This window comes from Nerophis lumbriciformis, linkage group LG19, assembly GCF_033978685.3.
Source record: "Nerophis lumbriciformis linkage group LG19, RoL_Nlum_v2.1, whole genome shotgun sequence".
Taxonomy (NCBI): domain Eukaryota; kingdom Metazoa; phylum Chordata; class Actinopteri; order Syngnathiformes; family Syngnathidae; genus Nerophis; species Nerophis lumbriciformis.
In genome coordinates, this window is record NC_084566.2 from 30,928,738 (window position 1) to 30,951,967 (window position 23,230).

Genomic DNA, 23,230 nt, shown 5'->3' on the forward strand with positions numbered 1-23,230 from the left:
CACGAGGACCACTTTATTTACCTTCTTTCAAAAACTTACGCTCAACTCCAACGTGTCATCACTTCCGCTCTCAGCGCCTTCAAAATAAGAGCTCAAGGCATATACTGTATAACAGCGCATAACAGGAACTTAACATCACAAAGAGGAAAGCCCATAAAAATAGGTTACAAAAGTTATTTAATAAGAAGCCAAAAAGTGCAAAAACAATAATGTTCGTGTTGGAGGAGTTGTGAATTAGGTACACCTGCAGTCTGCAGGTGTACCTAATGTTGTGGCCCTGCAGTCATTCACAACTCCTCCAACACGAACATTATTGTTTTTGCACTTTTTGGCTTCTTATGAAATAACTTTTTTAAATAGATTCAATCTTGCACGTGGAAAGTTTAAGTGTGGGCTTTAGTTGATATAACACTCCCGTCAGGGGTTGCCGTGCATTCTACGGCGGGGGTGCAGGAGGCGAGCCTCAGCCAGTGCCTCTTTTGCAGCCGTTTTATGATCGCTCAGCACAAGAAATACTTTACACACATACAGTTGTTGACAAAATACACTGTACATTATATACCTCAGCTAACTAAACTATGGAAATGTATAATATAATTCATATAGCAATACAGTCTCACTGCACAGCAGGCCAGCAGTTAGCCGAGTCCGCAATCCATGGTGAGGCACAACGCAGTGACGTGCCTCAACTGGCTGCTGATCACCGCACCGTCTCTTCTCAGTATTTGAACGGCAAATGTGAAGAAAATTCAGCGATTTTAAATAAAAATAATCTAAAACGGGTGAAGTTAAATGGAAAATAACTTTATAGTATAATCACTGGATACATATAACAATTTAATAAAAAAATAAAAAAATTTACATTTTTTTTCTTTCCATGATGGCAGGTGAGGCCCCGTGCTGGGTTTAACAGGCTGTGTGAATGGGAATAATAATGTTCCTGCTTTAAAAATGCTGGATTTTACAGGTTGTGTGAAAGAGGTCGTAGCTGTTAATATGTAAAAATTTAGGCTTTTACAGGCTGTGTGAAAGGTGCTAGATCTGTTTATACGCAAAATGTAGTCTTTTACAGGCTTTGAAAAATGGGCTAAAGTTGTTAATACGTAAAAAATTATGGCTTTTAATGCTTTGTGAAAACGGTTACGGTTTCAAACACGCGTGTTGAACAGGACCTGCACAGGTTGGGGAAATGCTGAAAAATGACCGCAAACGAGGCAGCTTTCCATTCCTTTTATTCATCTCGCCCGGCATCAAAGCCTCAACATACACTTTTCACATTTCACCTCCGCGACGTCCGAATAGTCTTATCATCTTATCAATACGTAGTTGTAATAATGAAGTGTTTCTCTCATGCTACAATGTCATTTAATGCATAGTCGGAACCGTTCAGCCCTTTTTTTCTTTGATCAAAAGGTTCACCTGCTGGACGCGCGTTACTCTGATTGGGGGGGAAATCTGCAAGAACCCACCCCAGCAGGTGTGCAGAAAGAGTGTCTTTGCGCCGAAGAGTCCAGCGCTAAAAGTCATGCCGTTTATTGAAATAGACCGTGTGGGTTTCTTTGGATCCATAGTTTCATACGAGGGTTACTTACGTGTGAAAATAGCGCTTCCTGAGAAAGTTAAGAAACCAAATAAGGCAAGTGAAGGTGGTCTTTGATGAGTGGCTCTCCCAAATCGAATTCCGCGTCGACATTCATTGAAAAACTATTGCACGCTCCCCCTGTGTTCCAAGCTTACCCGTTGGAGAAGACAATTTGTGCTTTGCAGGTCCTTTTTTTTTTGTCCAAGTAGAAAACGACAGCAGAGTGATCGTTGAGCAGGAAATGAGCTGTCAACAAACACATTTGTCGTCATTCGGGGTGGGAAGCAACATGGAGGCGTTACTAAAAGTGTTGTGTCCAGCACCAGCAGACTTGTGCTCAACACGTGGGACTAAAACGGCGCTTTCGCACGCCCCACGTGTCAAATTAAAAAAAAAAAAAAAAGTTTTTCGTCACCCTTGCCGCCCGCCTCACTGCGTCTTCTCCCGCGTCCACTTGATCATGGTCTCCGGCGAGCGGTACAGGAAGATGAGCTTGGCGTACATGTCCTCCTCCAAGTCCAGCTCGCCCGTCTCCCGCACCAGGAAGATGTCGGTGCACAGCTTGAGGATGCGGTCCACGTTTGGCAGCTCTTCGAACATGATGGTGTGCGAGATGCCGCTGAAGAACTCTCGCACGAACTTGCCGATGACCAGGACCACCGAGGCGTATAGGCCCATGATGCTGCAGGGGGCGGGACAGGAAGTCAATTAATTAACCCTGTAAGACCCCTTGTTGTAAAATTACAACGTTACCTTTAACCAGCCTAAAAAAACAATCTGTTATATTTTTATTACCACATTTACGTAGTCATTGGGTCCTATTGTTCAGTCTCACAATGCTATTGGATCGTACATTTGTTTATAAGTCACGCCTTCTGGCCATGAACTCACACAACCTCTCAAGGTTTCCTTCAAACAACATCTATTTGTTTCATTGGACCGGATTCATCAGATTCAAGTAAGTAAAATGTCTTTTATATATTTTTTTGGTTGTTATTACAATGTCTAGAGCATGTACATATGTAGTTTTTGTGGAACAGATACATCAAATTTCATTTAGAGCTTGTTATATAATTGTTGCAATTATACAACACTGGGTGAATGTGGTAGTCAAATATCAATCAATCAATCATCAATCAATGTTTATTTATATAGCCCTAAATCACAAGTGTCTCAAAGGGCTGCACAAGCCACAACGACATCCTCGGTACAAAGCCCACATAAGGGCAAGGAAAAACTCACCCCAGTGGGATGTCGATGTGAATGACTATGAGAAACCTTGGAGAGGACCGCATATGTGGGTAAACCCCCCCCCCTCTAGGGGAGACCGAATGCAATGGATGTCGAGTGGGTCTGACATAATATTGTGAGAGTCCAGTCCATAGTATAGCTGGCTTGTTGCAGTGGGCTCAAACAGGTTGTATTCCCTCCACTACACTACAGTATTTCCTCTATGCATGGATAGTATACATTCTACCCTTGTGTTGTGTTCTGGTCAAATTTGACTGATTTAAAAGTTTTATCTCTAAAAAATGTAGTTAATTGATCAGCCTGACCTAAAATTCCATAACTTCAGTTCAGAATTCAGTTCTGGGGAAAGGAATTTTCCAGACTGTGTGGATGCATGTTTTCCTTTTAGTATGATAATTAGAGCCATTAATCCATTTACATTTACATTGATGGAATTTGGACACTTTTGTCCAAAGCGACTTACCAGGCAGACACTATTATCTACCCTGAGCACTTGGTCCACCACCTGTTGCTGATGTGATACCACGCAACAGATTCTAATCCCTGTTGACGTCATTACATTTTGTACAAACCCCGTTTCCATATGAGTTGGGAAATTGTGTTAGATGTAAATATAAACGGAATACAATGATTTGCAAATCCTTTTCAACTCATATTCAATTGAATGCACTACAAAGACAACATATTTGATGTTCAAACTCATAAACGTTATTTATTTTTTTGCAAATAAGAATTTCATGGCTGCAACACGTGCCAAAGTAGTTGGGAAAGGGCATGTTCACCACTGTGTTACATGGCCTTTCCTTTTAACAACACTTAGTAAACGTTTGGGAACTGAGGAGACACATTTTTTAAGCTTATCAGATGGAATTCTTTCCCATTCTTGCTTGATGTACTCTCACACTATTATGTTAGATCCACTATGGACTGGACTCTCACACTATTATGTTAGATCCACTATGGACTGGACTCTCACTATTATGTTAGATCCACTATGGACTGGACTCTCACTATTATGTTAGATCCACTATGGACTGGACTCTCACTATTATGTTAGATCCACTATGGACTGGACTCTCACACTATTATGTTAGATCCACTATGGACTGGACTCTCACTATTATGTTAGATCCACTATGGACTGGACTCTCACTATTATGTTAGATCCACTATGGACTGGACTCTCACACTATTATGTTAGATCCACTATGGACTGGACTCTCACACTATTATGTTAGATCCACTATGGACTGGACTTTCACAATATTATGCTAGATCCACTATGGACTGAAATCTCACACTAATATGTTAGATCCACTATGGACTGGACTCTCACACTATTATGTTAGATCCACTATGGACTGGACTCTCACACTATTATGTTAGATCCACTATGGACTGGACTCTCACTATTATGTTAGATCCACTATGGACTGGACTTTCACAATATTATGCTAGATCCACTATGGACTGGACTCTCACTATTATGTTAGATCCACTATGGACTGGACTTTCACAATATTATGCTAGATCCACTATGGACTGAAATCTCACACTAATATGTTAGATCCACTATGGACTGGACTCTCACACTATTATGTTAGATCCACTATGGACTGGATTCTCACTGTTATGTTAGATCCACTATGGACTGGACTCTCACTATTATGTTAGATCCACTATGGACTGGACTCTCACTATTATGTTAGATCCACTATGAACTGGACTTTCACAATATTATGCTAGACCCACTCGACGTCCATTGCATCCGGTCTCCCCTAGAGGAAGGGGGGTCACCCACATCTGCGGTCCTCTCCAAGGTTTCTCATAGTCATTCACATTGACATCCCACTGGGTTGTGAGTTTTTCCTTGCCCTGATGTGGGATCTGAACCGAGGATGTCGTTGTGGCTTGTGCAGCCCTTTGAGACACTTGTGATTTAGGGCTATATAAATAAACATTGATTGATTGAAAATTAGTGGACCCATAGGAGAGCCGCTCAGTTGATTGGTTTTCAGTGGCGATTGAGCGTGACCAGAAGGAAACTACACCAAAATCTAATTTCTTGTCAACATGAAGACGTTATCACAAAAAGGTGAAAAATTTCTTCAACTGTGGCGTTGAATTGGCACTTCATTAATAAAATGGAGTTCTGCGTTTGAGGAGAATTAAAGCATGACACAGCTAGATGAGAAACAGCGCTGACCTTTATCAGAACCTGCGAGTGTGACGGAGCATGCGGTGAAAAGTTAATTAGTAGAGCGGTCATACCCGTATCCCGCCAGGAAGCCCAAACTGGGCGGGCTGACTTGGTCGCTGAACACGTACAACTCCAGACAGGCGTCTCTGCTCCGACTCTTCTTCTCGATGGGACCGACTTCGGTCTGGTTGACGATCCACCATTCCTGGGGCTGCCGCTGGTCCGTTTGCACTTGCCTCAAGCTCAGGCTGATGTCCAGCATCTTGTCATCTGGTGGACGCACAAACAACTGATGTGATCTGGGCTGGCCGGACTTGCGTGAGGGGAAACTTTGATACATTTTCTACATGAAAGAGGCTAAAAACAATCCATATATGCCAGTGATTCTCAGATTCTGTCCGCGGAGACAGAGTTTTTATCACGTCATTACTAAATTGAAATACTAATACGTATATGTTTATGTACATCTTGACAAACCACAGTATGACTTGCTGACATCAGCATTCTGCGTACACACTGCAAAAAGTCAGTGTTAAAAAAAAAAGAAACAGAAAAGTACAAAAATTTGTGGTATTTTATTTGAACTAAGCAAAATTATCTGCCAATAGAACAAGAAAATTCGGCTTGTCAAGACTTTCTAAAACAAGTAAAATGAGCTAACCTCAATGAACCCAAAAATACATTAAAATAAGTATATTCTCACTAATAACAAGTGCACTTTTCTTGGTAGAAAAAAAAAAGAGACCTTTTTGCTCAATATGTTGAAAAATATTCTTAAATTAAGTAAATGCTAGTGCCATTATCTTGACATAATTATATGCGCTCGGCATCATGATTTTTTTTTCATGCTTGAAGTACGGAATTATTACCGTATTTTTCGGACTATAAGTCGCAGTTTTTTTCATAGTTTGGCCGGGGGTGCGACTTATACTCAGGAGCGACTTATGTGTGAAATTATTAACACATTACCGTAAAATATCAAATAATATTATTTAGCTCATTCACGTAAGAGACTAGACGTATAAGATTTCATGGTATTTAGCGATTAGGAGTGACAGATTGTTTGGTAAACGTATAGCATGTTCTATATGTTATAGTTATTTGAATGACTCTTACCATAATATGTTACGTTAACATACCAGGCACGTTCTCAGTTGGTTATTTATGCCTCATGTAACGTACACTTATTCAGCCTGTTGTTCACTATTCTTAATTTATTTTGAATTGCCTTTCAAATGTCTATTCTTGGTGTTTGGTTTGATCAAATGAATTTCCCCCAAAAATGCGACTTATATAAGTTTTTTCCTTCTTTATTATGCATTGTGCGACTTATACTCCGGAGCGACTTATAGTCTGAAAAATAAGGTATACTATATACTATTATTTTGCAGTGTCGATTGTTAGAAAAGATTTGATCAAGTGAATTTACTCAGAGAAGAGAGAACAGTGGTGGGTATGAAAAACACTAATCTATTAACTGTCTGGCATGTATTTATACTGTCTTCAAGTTGAAATGGAGTGGTAATTGTTTTATGGCGACACCTAAATTAATACATTAAGCTCATGACGCAGTAAATTTGATGATGCGGACACGTTTGTTACTGGATACTTTAAAATATGCTTCCTATTTAGAGACTTTATGTGTAATATTATTAGAGATGTCCGATAATATCGGCCGATAAATGCGTTAAAATGTAACATCGGAAATGATCGGTATCCATCCATCCATTTCCTACCGCTTATTCCCTTTTGGGGTCGCTGGAGCCTATATCAGCATTATCGGTATCGTTTTTTTTATTATCGGTATCGTGTTTTTTTTTTGTGTTTTTTTTTTTTATTAAATCAACATAAAAAACACAAGATACACTTACAATTAGTGCACCAACCCAAAAAACCTCCCTCCCCCATTTACACTCATTCACACAAAAGAGTTGTTTCTTTCTGTTATTAATATTCTGGTTCCTACATTATATATCAATATATATCAATACAGTCTACAGGGATACAGTCCGTAAGCACACATGATTGTGCGTGCTGCTGGTCCACTAATAGTACTAACCTTTAACAGTTAATTTTACTAATTTTCATTAATTACTAGTTTCTATGTAACTGTTTTTATATTGTTTTATTTTCTTTTTTATTCAAGAAAATGTTTTTAATTTATTTATCTTATTTTATAAACATTTTTTAAAAGTACCTTATCTTCACCATACCTGGTTGTCCAAATTAGGCATAATGTGTTAATTCCATGACTGCATATATCGGTTGATATTGGTATCGGTTGATATCGGTATCGGTAATTAAAGAGTTGGACAATATCGGAATATCGGCAAAAAGCCATTATCAGACATCCCTAAATATTATGCAACTTTAATTATTTGAAAAGTGTGAAAAAATGTGTAATGGAGTGAGAGGGGGTTCAAAGTAAAATTCTGCCTCGGGTCCCAATTTAGCTAGGGCTGACTATATATGAGTCGTCCCTAGTTTGTTTGAAATGACATCCGTTACATTTTTGTTCTCTGGATCTTTTATTTTGAAAAATCCCCACTTCCGCCAATTCATGACACTTGATTGAGCCTCTATCATTGTGCACGTTTTCATTAAGTTAGCAAAATAAATTAGAGGGAAACAATGACAGGGGTCCTACTTATTCTTCATTACGGTGACTTTAGCTCGTGTGATACGCGTAAACTGTAATAACCCCCCATTCATTGTTCATAGGGTTTTGGTACATTATCCCTTACTGTACCTTTATGAAGCTGCTCCACAGGATTGGCGCCAGAGTCGCTGGGGGCTCTGATGTAACGAGGGAAGATGTTGGTGAGCGTTCTGCAGGGTGGAAAGGAAATAAAGAGAAGCTGTCAAAAGTCAGTCGGTGTGATCTAGATGTGTAGCGCACGCCGTGGACCGTCACACTCACACGTGCGAGTTACTGTTGGTTCCATTGAGAAGCAGTATCAGCTTCTTCTTGGTCTCCTCATCCAGATTGGTCATGCGCTTGCCCGAAGCGGTCTCGGCCTTGGCGCCTAGAGTGAGGTTTCTGTTTGAAGAATATGAATATAAAAAAAAACCTTACCTTATCCTATTACTGTAAGACTTTATTAGCATGTTTTGACCAGTATACAAAACCCAAAACCAGTGAAGTTGGCACATTGTGTAAATTCTAAATAAAATCAGAAAACAATGATTTGCAAATCATTTTCAACTTATATTCAATTGAATAGACTGCAAAGACAAGATATTTAATGTTCGAACTGAGAAACGTTTTTTTTTTTTTGCAAATAATCATTAACTTAGAATTTAATGGCAGCAACACATTGCAGAAAAGTTGGCACAGGGGCATTTTTACCACTGTGTTACATGGCCTTTCCTTTTAACAACACTCAGTAAACATTTGGGAACTGAGGAGACCAATTTTTGAAGCTTTTCAGGTGCAATTATTTCCCATTCTTGCTTGATGTACAGCTTAAGTTGTTTTAACAGTCCGGGGCCCCACACATTTTCAATGGGAGACAGGTCTGGACTACAGGCAGGCCAGTCTAGTACCCGCACTCTTTTACTATGAAGCCACGCTGTTGTAACACGTGGCTTGGCATTGTCTTGCTGAAATAAGCAGGGGCGTCCATTAGGAGTGTGGGAAAAAAATCTATTCGAATTCGAATCGCGATTCTCACGTTGTGCGATTCAGAATCGATTCTCTTTTTTTTTAAATCGATTTTTTTATTTGTATTTATTTATTTAAAAAAATGTATTATTTAAAAAAAAAAATGTTTCTTTAAATTAATTAATCCAACAAAACAATGCACAGCAATACCATAACCATGCAATCGATTTCCAAAACCAAACCCGACCCAGCAACACTCAGAACTGCAACAAACAGAGCAATTGAGAGGAGACACAAACACGACACAGAACAAACCAAAAGTAGTGAAACAAAAATGAATATTATCAACAGTATCAATATTAGTTAAAATTTCAACATAGCAGTGATTAAAAATCCCTCATTGACATTATCATTAGACATTTATAAAAAAAAGAAAAAGAAAGAACAATAGTGTCACAGTGGCTTACACTTGCATCGCATCTCATCTCATAAGCTTGACAACACACTGTGTCAAATATTTTCACAAAGATAAAATAAGTCATGTTTTTGGTTCATTTAATAGTTAAAACAAATTTACATTATTGCAATCAGTTGATAAAACATTGTCCTTTACAATTATAAAAGCTTTTTACAAAAATCTACTACTCTGCTTGCATGTCAGCAGACTGGGGTAGATCCTGCTGAAATCCTATGTATTGAATGAATAGAGAATCCTTTTGAATCGGGAAAATATCTTTTTTGAATCGAAAAAGAAAAAAAAAAGATTTTCAATCGAATCGTGACCCCAAGAATCGATATTGAATCGAATCGTGGGACACCCAAAGATTCACAGCCCTAGCGTCCATAATAACATTACTTGGATGGCAACATATGTTGCTCCAAAACCTGTATGTACCTTTCAGCATTAATGGCGCCTTCACAGATGTGTAAGTTACCCATGCCTTGGGCACTAATACACCCCCATACCATCACAGATGCTGGCTTTTCAACTTTGCGCCTATAACAATCCAGATGGTTCTTTTCCTCTTTGGTCCGGAGGACACGACGTCCACAGTTTCCAAAAACAACTTGAAATGTGGACTCATCAGACCACAGAACACTTTTCCACTTAGCATCAGTCCATCTTAGATGAGCTCGGGCCCAGCGAAGCCAGCAGCGTTTCTGGGTGTTGTTGATAAATAGCTTTCGCTTTGCATAGTAGTTGTTTTAACTTGCACTTACAGATGTAGCGACGAACTGTAGTTACTGACAGTGTTTTTCTGAAGTGTTCATGAGCCCATGTGGTGATATCCTTTACACACTGATGTCGCTTTTTGATGCAGTACCGCCTGAGGGATCGAAGGTCCGTAATATCATCGCTTACGTGCAGTGATTTCTCCAGATTCTCTAAAACCTTTTGATGATATTACAGACCGTAGATGGTGAAATCCCTAAATTCCTTGCAATAGCTTGTTGAGAAATGTTGTTCTTAAACTGTTCGACAATTTGCTCACGCATTTGTTGACCCTCGCCCCATCCTTGTTTGTGAATTACTGAGCATTTCATGGAAGCATCTTTTATACCCAATCATGGTACCCACCTGTTCCCAATTACCCTGTTCACCTGTGGGATGTTCAAAATAAGTGTTTAATGAGCAATCCTCAACTTTCTCAGTCTTTTTTGCCCCTTGTGCCAGCTTTTTTGAAACCTGTTGCATGCATCAAATTCCAAATGAGCTAATATTTGCAAAAAAAACAACGTTTTCCAGTTCGAACAATAAGTATCTTGTCTTTGCAGTCTATTCAATTGAAGATAGGTTGACAAGGATTTGCAAATCATTGTTTTTTGTTTTTATGTACGATTTACACAATGTGCCAACTTCACTGGTTTTGTTGTTTGTAGAAAAAAATAACAATTGTCAGCGTACCGTTGCACAGACCAGGACACGGTGATGGGAAAGTCCTCGTCTAAGTCTAACATGTCCATTAGGGTGTTCCTGCTGGGAGGACTGATGGTCCACAACGAGTTGGAGCTGCCCTTGAGCTCGGCGATGATCAGGTCGCCCGCCGTGTAGCTCTCCAGCCACTGCAGCGCCCCCTAGTTTTGAAACAAGTCAGTGGCAGGAAAAATTTATTAAACCAGGGATGTCCAAAATATGGCCCCGGGGCCATTTTCAGACAATAGTTCATTTTTACTGGCTGTCTGCATATTCTAGGACTAAACTTAAGTAGCTTTCAACCAATCACCACATGGTGGTGAGTCTGCTCCGATGGTGGGGGAGGATGCCGGACAGAACGTCTGGCAGAGTCTCCTGTCAGAGAGAGTTTCAATTCCTATCTCCGGAAGAACTTTGAACGTGTTACGAGGGACACTGAGTCTGAGTGGACCATGTTCCGCGCCTCTATTGTCGAGGCAGCAGATCGGAGCTGTGGCCGTAAGGTGGTCTGTGCTTGCCGGGGCAGTAATACCAAAATTCGCTGGTGGACACCTTCGGTAAGGGGTTATTTTTCGCTCATGGGAGTCCGGAGGCAGCGGACGGGTACAGACAGGCCGAGCGGTGTACGGTTTTGGAAGTTGCAGAGGCAAAAACTCCATGGAGAATGACTTCCGGACGACTTTGAAGCGATTCTGGACCACCATCCGCAGCCTCAGGACGGGGAAGCAGTGCACTGTCAACACTGTGTGTAGTGGGGACGGTGTGCTGCTGACGTCGTCTGGGGATGTTGTGGATCGCTGGAAGGAATACTTCAAAGACCTCCTCAATCCCACCTACATGTCTTCCAGTGAGGAAGCAGTGCTTGGGGAATTTGTGGTGGGCTCTCCTATTTCCGGGGCTAAGGTAGTTAAGAAGCTCCTCGGTGGCAGGGCCTGGGGGTAGATGAGATTCGCCCGGAGTTCCTTAAGGCTCTGGATGTTGTGGGGCTGTCGTGGTTGACAAGACTCTGCAGAATTGCATTGACATCAGGGGCGGTTCCTCTGGATTAGCAGACTGGCGTGTTGGTTCCGCTATTTAAAAAGGGGGAACCGTAGGGTGTGTTCCAACTATTGTGGGATCACACTCCTCAGCCTTCCCGGTAAGGTCTATTCAGGTGTTCTGGAAAGGAGGTTATGCCCGATAATTGAACCTCGGATTCAGGAGGAGCAGTGTGATTTTCGTCCTGGTCGTGAAAGTGTGGACCAAAACTATACTCTCGGCAGGATCCTTGAGGGAGCATGGGAGTTTGCCAACGAGTCGACATGTGTTTTGTGGACTTGGAGAAGACATTTGACCGTGTCCCTCGGGATGTCCTGTGGAGAGTGCTCAGACAGTATGGGGTATCGGACCGCCTGATTGTGGTGCTCCGCTCCGCTCCCTGTATGATCAGTGTCAAAACTTGATCCGCATTGCCCGCAGTAAGTCGGAACCGTTTCCAGTGAGGGTTGGACTCCACCAGGGCTACCCTTTGTCACCGATTGGGTTAACAACTTTTATGGACAACATTTCTAAGTGAAGTCCGGTGTTGAGATGATCCGGTTTGGTGGCTGCAGGATAAGGTCTTTGTGTTTTGCTTATCATGTGGACCTGCTGGCTTCATCTGGCCAGGATCTTCAGCTCTCACTCGTTTAGTTCTAAGCTGAATGTGAAGCGACTGGGATGAAAATCCGCACTTTCAAGTCTGAGCATGGTTCTCGCCCGGAAAAGGGTGGAGTGCCATCTCCTGGGCTCGGGATCTTTCTCGTTTGCATGTTCTCCCCGTGACTGCGTGGGTTCCTTCCAGGTACTCCGGCTTCCTCCCACCTCCAAAGACATGCACCTGGGGATAGGTTGATTGGCAACACTAAATTGGCCCTAGTGAATGAATTGTGCGCTGAATGTTGTCTGTCTATCTGTGTTGACCCTGCGATGAGGTGGCGACTTGTCCAGGGTGTACACTTCCACCCGTGTGCAGCTGAGCACCCCCCGCAACCCCGTAAGGGACCATCCATTCATCCATTTTCCACCGCTTATTCCCTTCGGGGTCGCGGGGGGCGCTGGAGCCCATCTCAGTTACAATCGGGCGGAAGGCGGATTACACCCTGGACAAGTCGCCACCTCATCACAGGGCCAACACAGATAGACAGACAACATTCACACTCACATTCACACACTAGGGCCAATTTAGTGTTGCCAATCAACCTATCCCCAGGTGCATGTCTCAAGCGTTATAAAATGGTTACCAAAGTAAACATGATAGGCTACTGGTAGTTAGCAGCTACACAAGAGGTAAGCACACAATAGCGCACAAGCTAGACATACGTAATAAATGTCCTTAATTAAACAACATTGCCGTCTAAAACAGCACATTTGTAAATATAGACAAGTATCAAATAATTAAAGTTGCATAATATTACACATAAAGTCTCTAAATAAGAAGCATATTTGAAAGTATCCAGTAACAAACGTGTCCGCATCATCAAATTTACTACGTCATGAGCTTAATTTATTAATTTAGGTGTCGCCAGAAAACAATTACCACTCCATTTCAACTTAAAGACAGTATAAATACATGCCAGACAGTTAATAGATTAGTGTTTTTCATACCTACCACTATTCTCTCTTCTCTGAGTAATTTCACTTGATCAAATCTTTTCTAACAATCGACACTGCAAAATAATAGTATATAGTATACCGTATTTTTCAGACTATAAGTCGCTCCGGAGTATAAATCGCACCGGCCGAAAATGCATAATAAAGGAGGGAAAAAACATATATAAGTCGCATTTTTTGGGGAAATTTATTTGATAAAACCCAACACCAAGAATAGACATTTGAAAGGCAATTTAAAATAAATAAAGAATAGTGAACAACAGGCTGAATAAGTTTACGTTATATGAGGCATAAATAACCAACTGAGAACGTGCCTGGTATGTTAACGTAACATATTATGGTAAGAGTCATTCAAATAACTATTACATATAGAACATGCTATACGTTTACCAAACAATCTGTCACTCCTAATCGCTAAATCCCATGAAATCTTAAACGTCTAGTCTCTTATGTGAATGAGCTAAATAATATTATTTGATATTTTATGGTAATGTGTTAATAATTTCACACATAAGTCGCTCCTGAGTATAAGTCGCACCCCCGGCCAAACTATGAAAAAAAACTGTGACTTATAGTCCGAAAAATACGGCATATGATTCCTGTTGATATTGTATTGGCCAATGTCCAAGGCTCAAATAGTGGTATTGTATGTGGACCGATGCAATATCACATCAAATTTAACATTGGATTTTGGCATCTTTCATGCACAAAATGTATCAATGTGGCTAACGCATTAGACACTAACACAAACTGAACCAATGACTGAAACAATTCTTTAGTGGAGATGATAGAGACAGGAGTGATGTACTCACATCGTCAAGACTGTACAATTTCCTAAAACGTTCAAACTCCTCTTCTGTGACATTCTGCAGTTGTTTTTGCTGAGCGCTCATGGTGAAGATAGGCTGTGATGTAAAAAGAGGACATTCATTCACGAAGACATAGTTACTACAAGGCTTCTTAATGAAGGACTTTTGGATTAAGTTTTTTGCCTCACCTGAAAGCCGGCCAGGGTGATCTCGAAGGAGACGTCCAGCGGGGCGTTGACCACGCCGGCAACCGACTTGACAAGTGACATGAAGAGCAGTGGGAACCAGACGATGCAGATCAGCAGCATCACGATCATCCCCCCCATGCCGTACTTCACCACCTTCTTCTTCTTCTGGCCGCGCGGCTGGGGATACCTCTGTCCGAGGGAAAACCATTCGGGGGGACAAATGAATGAACAAGTTTAAATGTCATCTAATTTTTCACCCGACTGGATTTTAAAATGTCATGAGTCGACAGAATTACCTTCTCAGACTCTCGCCAGCATTTGAGGATAAAGATGTGAGCGTAGATGTCCTCAACGCAGATCCAGCTGGACAGAGACAGCGACGTGTCCGTCCACACCCAGTCCATCACGGCTCGAAGCTCTGTAAGAAACGGAACCATCCGGAACCTGCAAATACACATTATTTTTTTAAATTATTACTATTTTCTCTAGTTATCAGTTGCTATAATCATTATTATTATTTGCTGTTATTTATTATCGTCACCATACCATACATAAATATGATTATTATTGATAATAATTAGGGATGTCCGATAATGGCTTTTTGCCGATATCCGATATTGTCCAACTCTTTAATTACCGATACCGATATCAACCGATATATACAGTCGTGGAATTAACACATTATTATGCCTGGGGGCGGCATGGCGTAGTGGGTAGAGCAACCGTGCCAGAAACCTGAGGGTTGCAGGTTCGCTCCCCGCCTCTTACCATCCAAAAATCGCTGCCGTTGTGTCCTTGGGCGGGACACTTCACCCTTTGCCCCCGGTGCCACTCACACCGGTGAATTGAATGATGAATGATAGGTGGTGGTCGGAGGGGCCGTTGGCGCAAATTGCAGCCACGCTTCCGTCATTCTACCCCAGGGCAGCTGTGGCTATGAAAGTAGCTTACCACCACCAGGTGTGAATGTTTGATGGGTTCTACATGTAAAGCGACTTTGGGTACTTAGAAAAGCGCTATATAAATCCCAGTTATTATTATTATTATGCCTAATTTGGACAACCAGGTATGGTGAAGATAAGGTACTTATAAAAAAATTAATAAAATAAAATAAGATAAATAAATTTAAAAACATTTCTTGAATAAAAAAGAAAGTAAAACAATATAAAACCAGTTACATAGAAACTAGTAATTAATGAAAATTAGTAAAATTAACTGTTAAAGGTTAGTACTATTAGTGGACCAGTGCACGCACAATCATGTGTGCTTACGTACTATATCCCTTGCAGACTGTATTGATATATATTGATATATAATGTAGGAACCAGAATATTAATAACAGAAAGAAACAACCCTTTTGTGTGAATGAGTCTAAATAGGGGAGGGAGGTTTTTTGGGTTGGTGCACTAATTGTAAGTGTATCTTGTGTTTTTTATGTTGATTTAATTAAAAAAAAGAAAAGAAAAAGATACCGATATTACATTTTAACGCACTTATTGGCCAATAATATCGGCAGGCCGATATTATCGGACATCTCTAATAATAATATATAATTATTGAATGAATAAATAATTATTACTAGTAACACTTAATTACTGAATAAACAAAAACAAGATAAATTATTTAATCAACATGGTAAATAATTCTTATCATTAATAATTAATTATTACCAGCAGCATTACCTTATTTAATAAACACACTATAAATTATATAATAAATATTAATAACAATTATTATAATAATTAATTATCGTCATTAACACTAATAATAAAATATAATTATTAAACAAATAAGAACGATAATCAGGAATCCTTATCAATAAACACAATATATAGTTATTCTTATTATTAAATAAATAAATAACAATATTACTATTAAAATTATCATAACAAATTATTATTACTACTGATTATTATAATAACTAAATAAATAAATAAATGAATGAACATTAATAACAATTTGTTATTACAAGCACTTACACTACTTGAATAAGTGACGAGTCATAATGAAGAAAAATAAATAAAACTTACGTTGTTTAATGCATCCAGCGGGGCATCACAACAAAATTAGGCATAATAATGTGTTAATTCCACGACTGTATATATCGGTTGATATCGGAATCGGTAATTAAGAGTTGGACAATATCGGAATATCGGATATCGGCAAAAAAGCCATTATCGGACATCTCTAAATAAAATACATTTATGGATTCATTACTCTGACTTTTTCATGAACTTTCCTCAAAAAACTAAATTTTTAGAGCTATTTTCACTAAAACTGTGTTATTAACATTTTTACATAACTAATATTATTTATATGTTTTATGACTTCTTGTCTGGTAAAGTTACAACAATTCCTCTTAATTTTCACAGTCAAGCTTTTCTTGTAAAATCACCACTTTTGAGTCCTATTTATTTTCCAACTTACCCTTGGAAGAGGAAGAGGTTGACATAGTTGTAGCTCTTGGTGAGGAAGTTCCCCAGCACGCGGGTGGGATAGCCACAGCGGATCTGATAGGCCGACAGCCCGAAGTAGATGCACTTGACAAAATACCACATCTGAGCCACCTTGTTCTTGTTGAAACGCCTTAAAAAGAGAGGAGGTTTCAGAACTGATGAGTCACGTTGGGAAGCAGCACAAAGCTGAGACGCCAAACATGTCCTTACTTCTCGGTGACTCCTGGCAGGATGAAGAACATCCAGAAGTGGATGCCAAAGACCAGGATGACCTGGAAGATGACTTTGCCCAAGACAGACTTCCGCAGGTAGAGGGCTCGGTCTACCACCATGGTGCCAAATTGGATCAGGACCATGACTAAGAAGGGTCCCGGCACCTGATCCTCGGACAAAGAGGAAGTGATGTCTGCCGCGGAGTGTTTCTAAAAGGACACAAAGTTCATGACCATTTCATTGAAAACAAAATGTTTTTCTTGTGTACAGCGACACTTACGCCAAAGGCCCAAAAGCCGAAGACGATGATGATGAAGTCCACCGTGTCGGCCAGAAACATGAGCACATAGACGTCGGTCACGGCACTGTACTCAGGATGAATCAGGTCGTAGAAGAACTGACGCATGGGCACGTAAACCTCCATGAACCTTCAAACACAAACACACCATCAATCATCACCCAAGATTCATAATAATGAGGCGGGTTGGGGGTGAACTCGCGGAACTACGTCATACTTCTTTGAGATGAAAGCTTTGGCCTTGAAGAACTGTTCCTTCAGTTTCTCTAGGATCATCTGCTTCCTGCTCTTCTGATGGACGCTGGCCTCGCTGCTGTCTTTGTGGCTGCTGCAAACTGAGCCCGTACTTTCTGTAGAGACCATGGTCAGGTTTACAGTCATATACAAAGCGCTGGTGCCTCTTGGAAAAACACGTATGTCAATCAATCAATCAAAAGCACCATGAAGATTCTAGCGGGAACTCTCATTCAACCCTTTTTCGATTACGCATGCACCTCCTGGTACCGCAGCACCTCCAAAACCCTCAAATCCAGACTCCAAACATCCCAGAACAAGCTAGTCAGGTTACTTCTAGACCTCCATCCCAGAACAAGCTAGTCAGGTTACTTCTAGACCTCCACCCCAGATCACACCTCACTCCTACCCACTTCTCCAAAGTGGGCTGGCTCAGGGTGGAGGACAGAGTAAAACAACTTGCACTGAGACTAGTCTATAAAGTTCGCTACACCTCCCTGATACCGAAGTACATGTCAAACTACCTCCATAACGTAAATGACCGCCATAACCACAACACCAGGGGGAGCTCCACAAACCACGTTGAACCCAGATTCCGATCTAACAAAGGTCTTAACTCATTCTCCTTCTATGCCACATCAATATGGAATGCACTCCCAACAGGTGTAAAAGACAGTGCATTTCTACCCTCCTTCAAAACCGCACTAAAAGAACACCTCCAGGCAACTACAACCCTTGACTAACCCCGTCCCCCCACCACATCCCACCTCCCCTGATTGCAATTAATCAAATGTAAATAATCAAATGTATATACTTGTTCTTATGCTTTCTGAGCTCACTATGTTCACTGCTCGCTGTTCATATCCTACCAAGTCAGACCTACACTGTTTCAATGTCCATTTCTCAGAGATATTATTGTTGATGACTGAAGTGCTGATATCAACCAAACCTAACCCCCCCACCCCAACCCCCTCCACATACCACTCCCAGGATTGTAAATAATGTAAATAATTCAATGTATATACTCTGATGATTAACTTGTGTGATGACTGTATTATGCTGATAGTATATATTTGTACCATGAATTGATTAACGTGGACCCCAACTTAAACAAGTTGAAAAACTTATTCGGGTGTTACCATTTAGTGGTCAATTGTACGGAATATGTACTGTACTGTGCAATCTACTAATAAAAGTCTCAATCAATCAATCAATCAATGTTTACTTATATAGCCCTAAATCATGAGTGTCTCAAAGGGCTGCACAAGCCACAACGACATTCTCGGCTCAGATCCCACATCAGGGCAAGAAAAAACTCAACCCAATGGTATGTCCACAATTTTCCGTAACACCCAGCGTGAATGTCCGTATTTTTTCCCCCACATGCTCTGTCAACACTGTTTGTTTAAACAACCAATAAAAACATGTTTTATAGCACTGTGTTGTTGGCCAAGTAGCTCCAGTCTAAAGTGCATTAAAACATGTAAACACTAAAAACATGTACTTCAACTTGACAGCCAATTGCTATTTGGATTAATCATTTATATTACTTAACAAAGAGCCCGATATTTGGACACACATGCAATTTTATTGTCAAAATGTCATTCAGCAACATTTTTAAAATGTTTTACTTGAATGAATGTCATTTATTTGCTCAAAATTGGTAAAATGTTTATCTTAAATCCAGCCAGGGTATATTTTGAAGTGAAATCTGCCAGCAAACATCAGTCTGAATCTCTTCACTCGTATTTGCGTTGGGCTTGGATCAAAACTCATATCCCAACATAGTTTGGCCCATAAACTAACCCATCCATCCATCCATCCATCCATCTTCTTCCGCTTATCCGAGGTCGGGTCGCGGGGGCAGCAGCCTAAGCAGGGAAGCCAAGACTTCCCTCTCCCCAGCCACTTCGTCCAGCTCTTCCCGGGGGATCCCGAGGCGTTCTCAGGCCAGCCGGGAGAGATAGTCTTCCCAACGTGTCCTGGGTCTACCCCGTGGCCTCCTACCGGTCGGACGTGCCCAAAACACCTCCCTCGGGAGGCGTTCGGGTGGCATCCTGACCAGATGCCCGAACCACCTCATCTGGCTCCTCTCCATGTGGAAAAGCAGCGGCTTTACTTTGAGCTCCTCCCGGATGACAGAGCTTCTCACCCTATCTCTAAGGGAGAGTCCCGCCACCCGGCGGAGGAAACTCATTTCGGCCGCTTGTACCCGTGATCTTGTCCTTTCGGTCATAACCCAAAGCTCATGACCATAGGTGAGGATGGGAAGGTAGATCGACCGGTAAATTGAGAGCTTTGCCTTCCGGCTCAGCTCCTTCTTCACCACAACGCATCGATACAGCGTCCGCATTACTGAAGACGCCGCACCGATCCGCCTGTCGATCTCACGATCCACTCTTCCCTCACTCGTGAACAAGACTCAGAGGTACTTGAACTCCTCCACTTGGGGCAAGATCTCCTCCCCAACCCGGAGATGGCACTCCACCCTTTTCCGGGCGAGAACCATGGACTCGGACTTGGAGGTGCTGATTCCCATCCCTGTCGCTTCACACTCGGCTGCGAACCGATCCAGTGAGAGCTGAAGATCTTGGCCAGATGAAGCCATCAGGACCACATCATCTGCGAATAGCAGAGACCTAATCCTGCAGCCACCAAACCAGATACCCTCAACGCCTTGACTGCGCCTAGAAATTCTGTCCATAAAGGTTATGAACAGAATCGGTGACAAAGGGCAGCCTTGGCGGAGTCCAACCCTCACTGGAAACGTGTCCGACTTACTGCCGGCAATGCAGTATCTCCTCTCTGAGCTGCCACCTTAACGTGGTAGAGGAGTTTGCCTGTCCCAATGATCCTAGGAGCTATGTTGTCCGGGGGCTTCTATGCCCCCTGGTAGGGTCTCCCAAGGCAAACTGGTCCTAGGTGAGGGATCAGACAAAGAGCAGCTCGAAGACCTCTATGAAGAACACGAACAAAGGACCCAGATTTCCCTCGGGGACCCCCTCTGGAGCCAGGCCCGGAGGTGAGGCACGATGGCGAGCGCCTGGTGGCCGGGCCTGTCCCCATGGGGACAGGCCCGTAAATGGAAATATTCGTTGACGTAACTAGATATCTCCACCATGGCTTGATTTTAAATTTTCAGAACTAATGGGGATCCCAAATACCAAAAAACGGTACCAACAAGTAAGAAAATTAGTTTTTGCATAATAGGATCCCAACTTAAGAGGTGTTCTGAGATAAGAATTAGGAAAAGCCTTGAAAATAATATAAGAAAAGTCAAATATTCTCTCCAATCTTCTTTAAAAATAAACTTAGCTATGCTCAATTCTTCAGCTAACATAACATAAAAAGAACAAAATGTGAAAAAAAAGTGCCCTGGTTTAAGAGGACTTGATTAAACGTCAGCAGCAACATGAAAATCATTTACCTTTAACAATGGGGTTTTTATAAGTAAATATTATTATAGGACAAGGGAAGACGGATGGTACGAAAGAGGAGTGAGGGAAGCAATCTATGTCAAGATTGAAAAACCATCCCTGAACAGAGGAGGTGGTCTGCGACACAATCTGTGTCCCATACCCAACACCGTCCTTTCAACCATTCCTAAAAGACTCTGCGATTTTTTTTATTTTTTTTTTAAATAAATAAATACAATCATGTGTGCTTACGGACTGTATCCCTGCAGACTGTATTGATATACATTGATATATAGTGTATATATTCTGTTTTTATGTAGATTTAATAAAAGAAACAAAACAAAAAACTTTTTTTTTTCCTTTTTTTTTTTTTCCTTGTGCGGCCCGATACCAAACGGTCCGCGGACCGGTACCGGGCCGTGGCCCGGTGGTTGGGGACCACTGGACTACGAGATATAATGACTGATGAACACCTTCGTTCGATAATGAAGGTTGCCTCAGCACAAAGCCTGAGCCCCGACATTAATGAACTAGCATCCAAGAAAAGATGGCAGGTATCTGGCTTTGGCACATCAGATTAGATCAGTGTGTTGCAAACTGAGCAGTTTAAAGTCCTGAATGGTTGGTTTATTCATTGTTATTTTATTTTCTAATTTATTAGCCTGTGGAAAAAGTCAATGTTGATATTTACCTCAGAAGGCTGCAAATAGAAAAGAGGCATTCAATTTTTATTTAAATTGTATTTGATATGCCATTTATATTTTTTAATTATTATTATCATTATTTGAAACTCGATTTTGCATATCACGATAAAGTTATATAAGCCTTGCTTGTTCAATATTTAATGCAAAACGTGTTTGGGTCCTTATTAAAAGGTTAATTTGTTCAACCTTGGCCCGCGGCTTTGTTCAGTTTTAAATTTTGGCCGACTCTGTATTTGAGTTCGACACCCCTGATCTACATGAACCCAGCATTGAAGGGAATATAGAAACAAACATCATAGCCCTTCAAAGATGGCCTCACCTCGCTTAGATGGTGCAGACGAATGCTGAGATCTGTGCGAGGTGTACGAGATGTGCGAAGCTCCACTGGTACGGCGCTGGTAGGTGGGCTGCTGCGGGTTGTGCAGCTGGACGTGCCCTGACTCCACAGAGGTACCAAAGTTTATGGACCTCAAGGTTTGAGTGGAGCCACGCCTCTTGCAGACCAGCGAGGAGGCAGCTTCTGACTCCCTTTCGCTCTCGTCCTTTTCCCTCCCTTCGTCTTCCGACTCGCTCTGACGGGGCTGCTCCTTCCTCTCCTTGGGGTCTTCCTCGTCCCAGAGGCCATGGCACTGCGGGGGCGGACAGGAGATGCTCAATGGCAAATGTTGAAAAAAAGGGAAAGTAGTGAAATTGTCTGCAAGAATACCTTCAAGATGGATCTATGGAAGAAGAGCGCCAGTAACTGGACCAGGTCGTAGTGGACGTAACCGTCCTTTTTCTCAACGCCGATGATGTTGGGAGGGTGGTAGGGTTTGTCCTTGCCTATTTTGTTCTGGTTGAAGGGGAAGAAACCAAACTGGAAGAAGTACTTGATGACGATGGTGACCTAAGGAGCGTAAGATTAGGACATAAAATGTTTTTTTTTATCATTAAATATTACACACTGTGTACTTATTACTAAACAATGTTTCTGTCAACTCTCTTTATTTATTTACAGTGGAAAATTGATTAAAAAAACTCCTCTGCTTGCGAACTCTTTGGTTTACAAAGGTTTAGAATGTGCCAAATAGTCATTTGTGTGCAGGTCCATGTCTCTGTGTGCGAACGCTTTATTCATTCATTTTGTGCAGCCAATTTATGCTTGCTCGTATTGAAGAGATTGAGGAAGCCGGCTTCGTACCACAGCAAGTTTTTAATTGTGATGAGAACAGACATTTTTGGAAAAAGATACCAAAGCAGACTTATTTCACAGTGGAGAAGAAGACACTACCTCCCAACCCTTCTGCCCCTCTGTATGTCCTTTCTCTCTTCTCGTGAGCAGCTCCTTTGTACTATAAGTGGATCTTACTTTTTAAAATGTTTATTATTGTAGCAACATGGTTATTAAAGTTTAGGATTTTTGATCATTTGTGAGGCTGGACCCTTTTATTCACATTTACATTGTTTCTTATGGAAAAATTAGCTTCACTATACAAACTTATCGATATATGAACCCTGTCCCATAACCAATAAGTTTGTAAATCGAGGTTCCACTGTATTTACCTATATTGCTGTATAGACCAACCCAAGAGACCTGGTCTCAGGCAAAAACCAAAGCAAAATCTACCCCCGCGTCAACTATGCTTTATATATATATATATATATATATATATATATACAGTACATACATATACATATATATATATATATATATATATATATACAGTATATACATATACATATATATATA

The 23,230-nt window shown here is 41.1% G+C and overlaps 1 protein-coding gene across 4 annotated transcripts in view; it reads right to left on the reverse strand.

Moving 5' to 3' along the window:
• Window positions 1-1,226: 1,226 nt before the first annotated feature.
• The window catches only part of piezo2b (piezo-type mechanosensitive ion channel component 2b), a 210,226-nt gene continuing 188,222 nt past the window's right edge, over window positions 1,227-23,230 (reverse strand). For 3 of the 4 annotated variants that reach the window (XM_061978976.1, XM_061978975.1, XM_061978973.1), the window contains exons 40-53: window positions 22,208-22,387; window positions 21,821-22,130; window positions 17,365-17,497; window positions 17,130-17,277; window positions 16,847-17,058; window positions 16,608-16,766; window positions 14,477-14,624; window positions 14,181-14,369; window positions 13,996-14,088; window positions 10,544-10,713; window positions 7,954-8,073; window positions 7,783-7,862; window positions 5,105-5,303; window positions 1,227-2,264 (exon numbers count right to left, since the gene is read on the reverse strand). In XM_061978976.1, the coding sequence (XP_061834960.1) occupies window positions 2,012-2,264; window positions 5,105-5,303; window positions 7,783-7,862; window positions 7,954-8,073; window positions 10,544-10,713; window positions 13,996-14,088; window positions 14,181-14,369; window positions 14,477-14,624; window positions 16,608-16,766; window positions 16,847-17,058; window positions 17,130-17,277; window positions 17,365-17,497; window positions 21,821-22,130; window positions 22,208-22,387 (2,394 nt within the window). In that variant the 3' untranslated portion in view covers window positions 1,227-2,011. The remainder of the gene's footprint in view (window positions 2,265-5,104; window positions 5,304-7,782; window positions 7,863-7,953; window positions 8,074-10,543; window positions 10,714-13,995; window positions 14,089-14,180; window positions 14,370-14,476; window positions 14,625-16,607; window positions 16,767-16,846; window positions 17,059-17,129; window positions 17,278-17,364; window positions 17,498-21,820; window positions 22,131-22,207; window positions 22,388-23,230) is intronic. The other variant, XM_061978974.1, reaches the window with a different exon arrangement.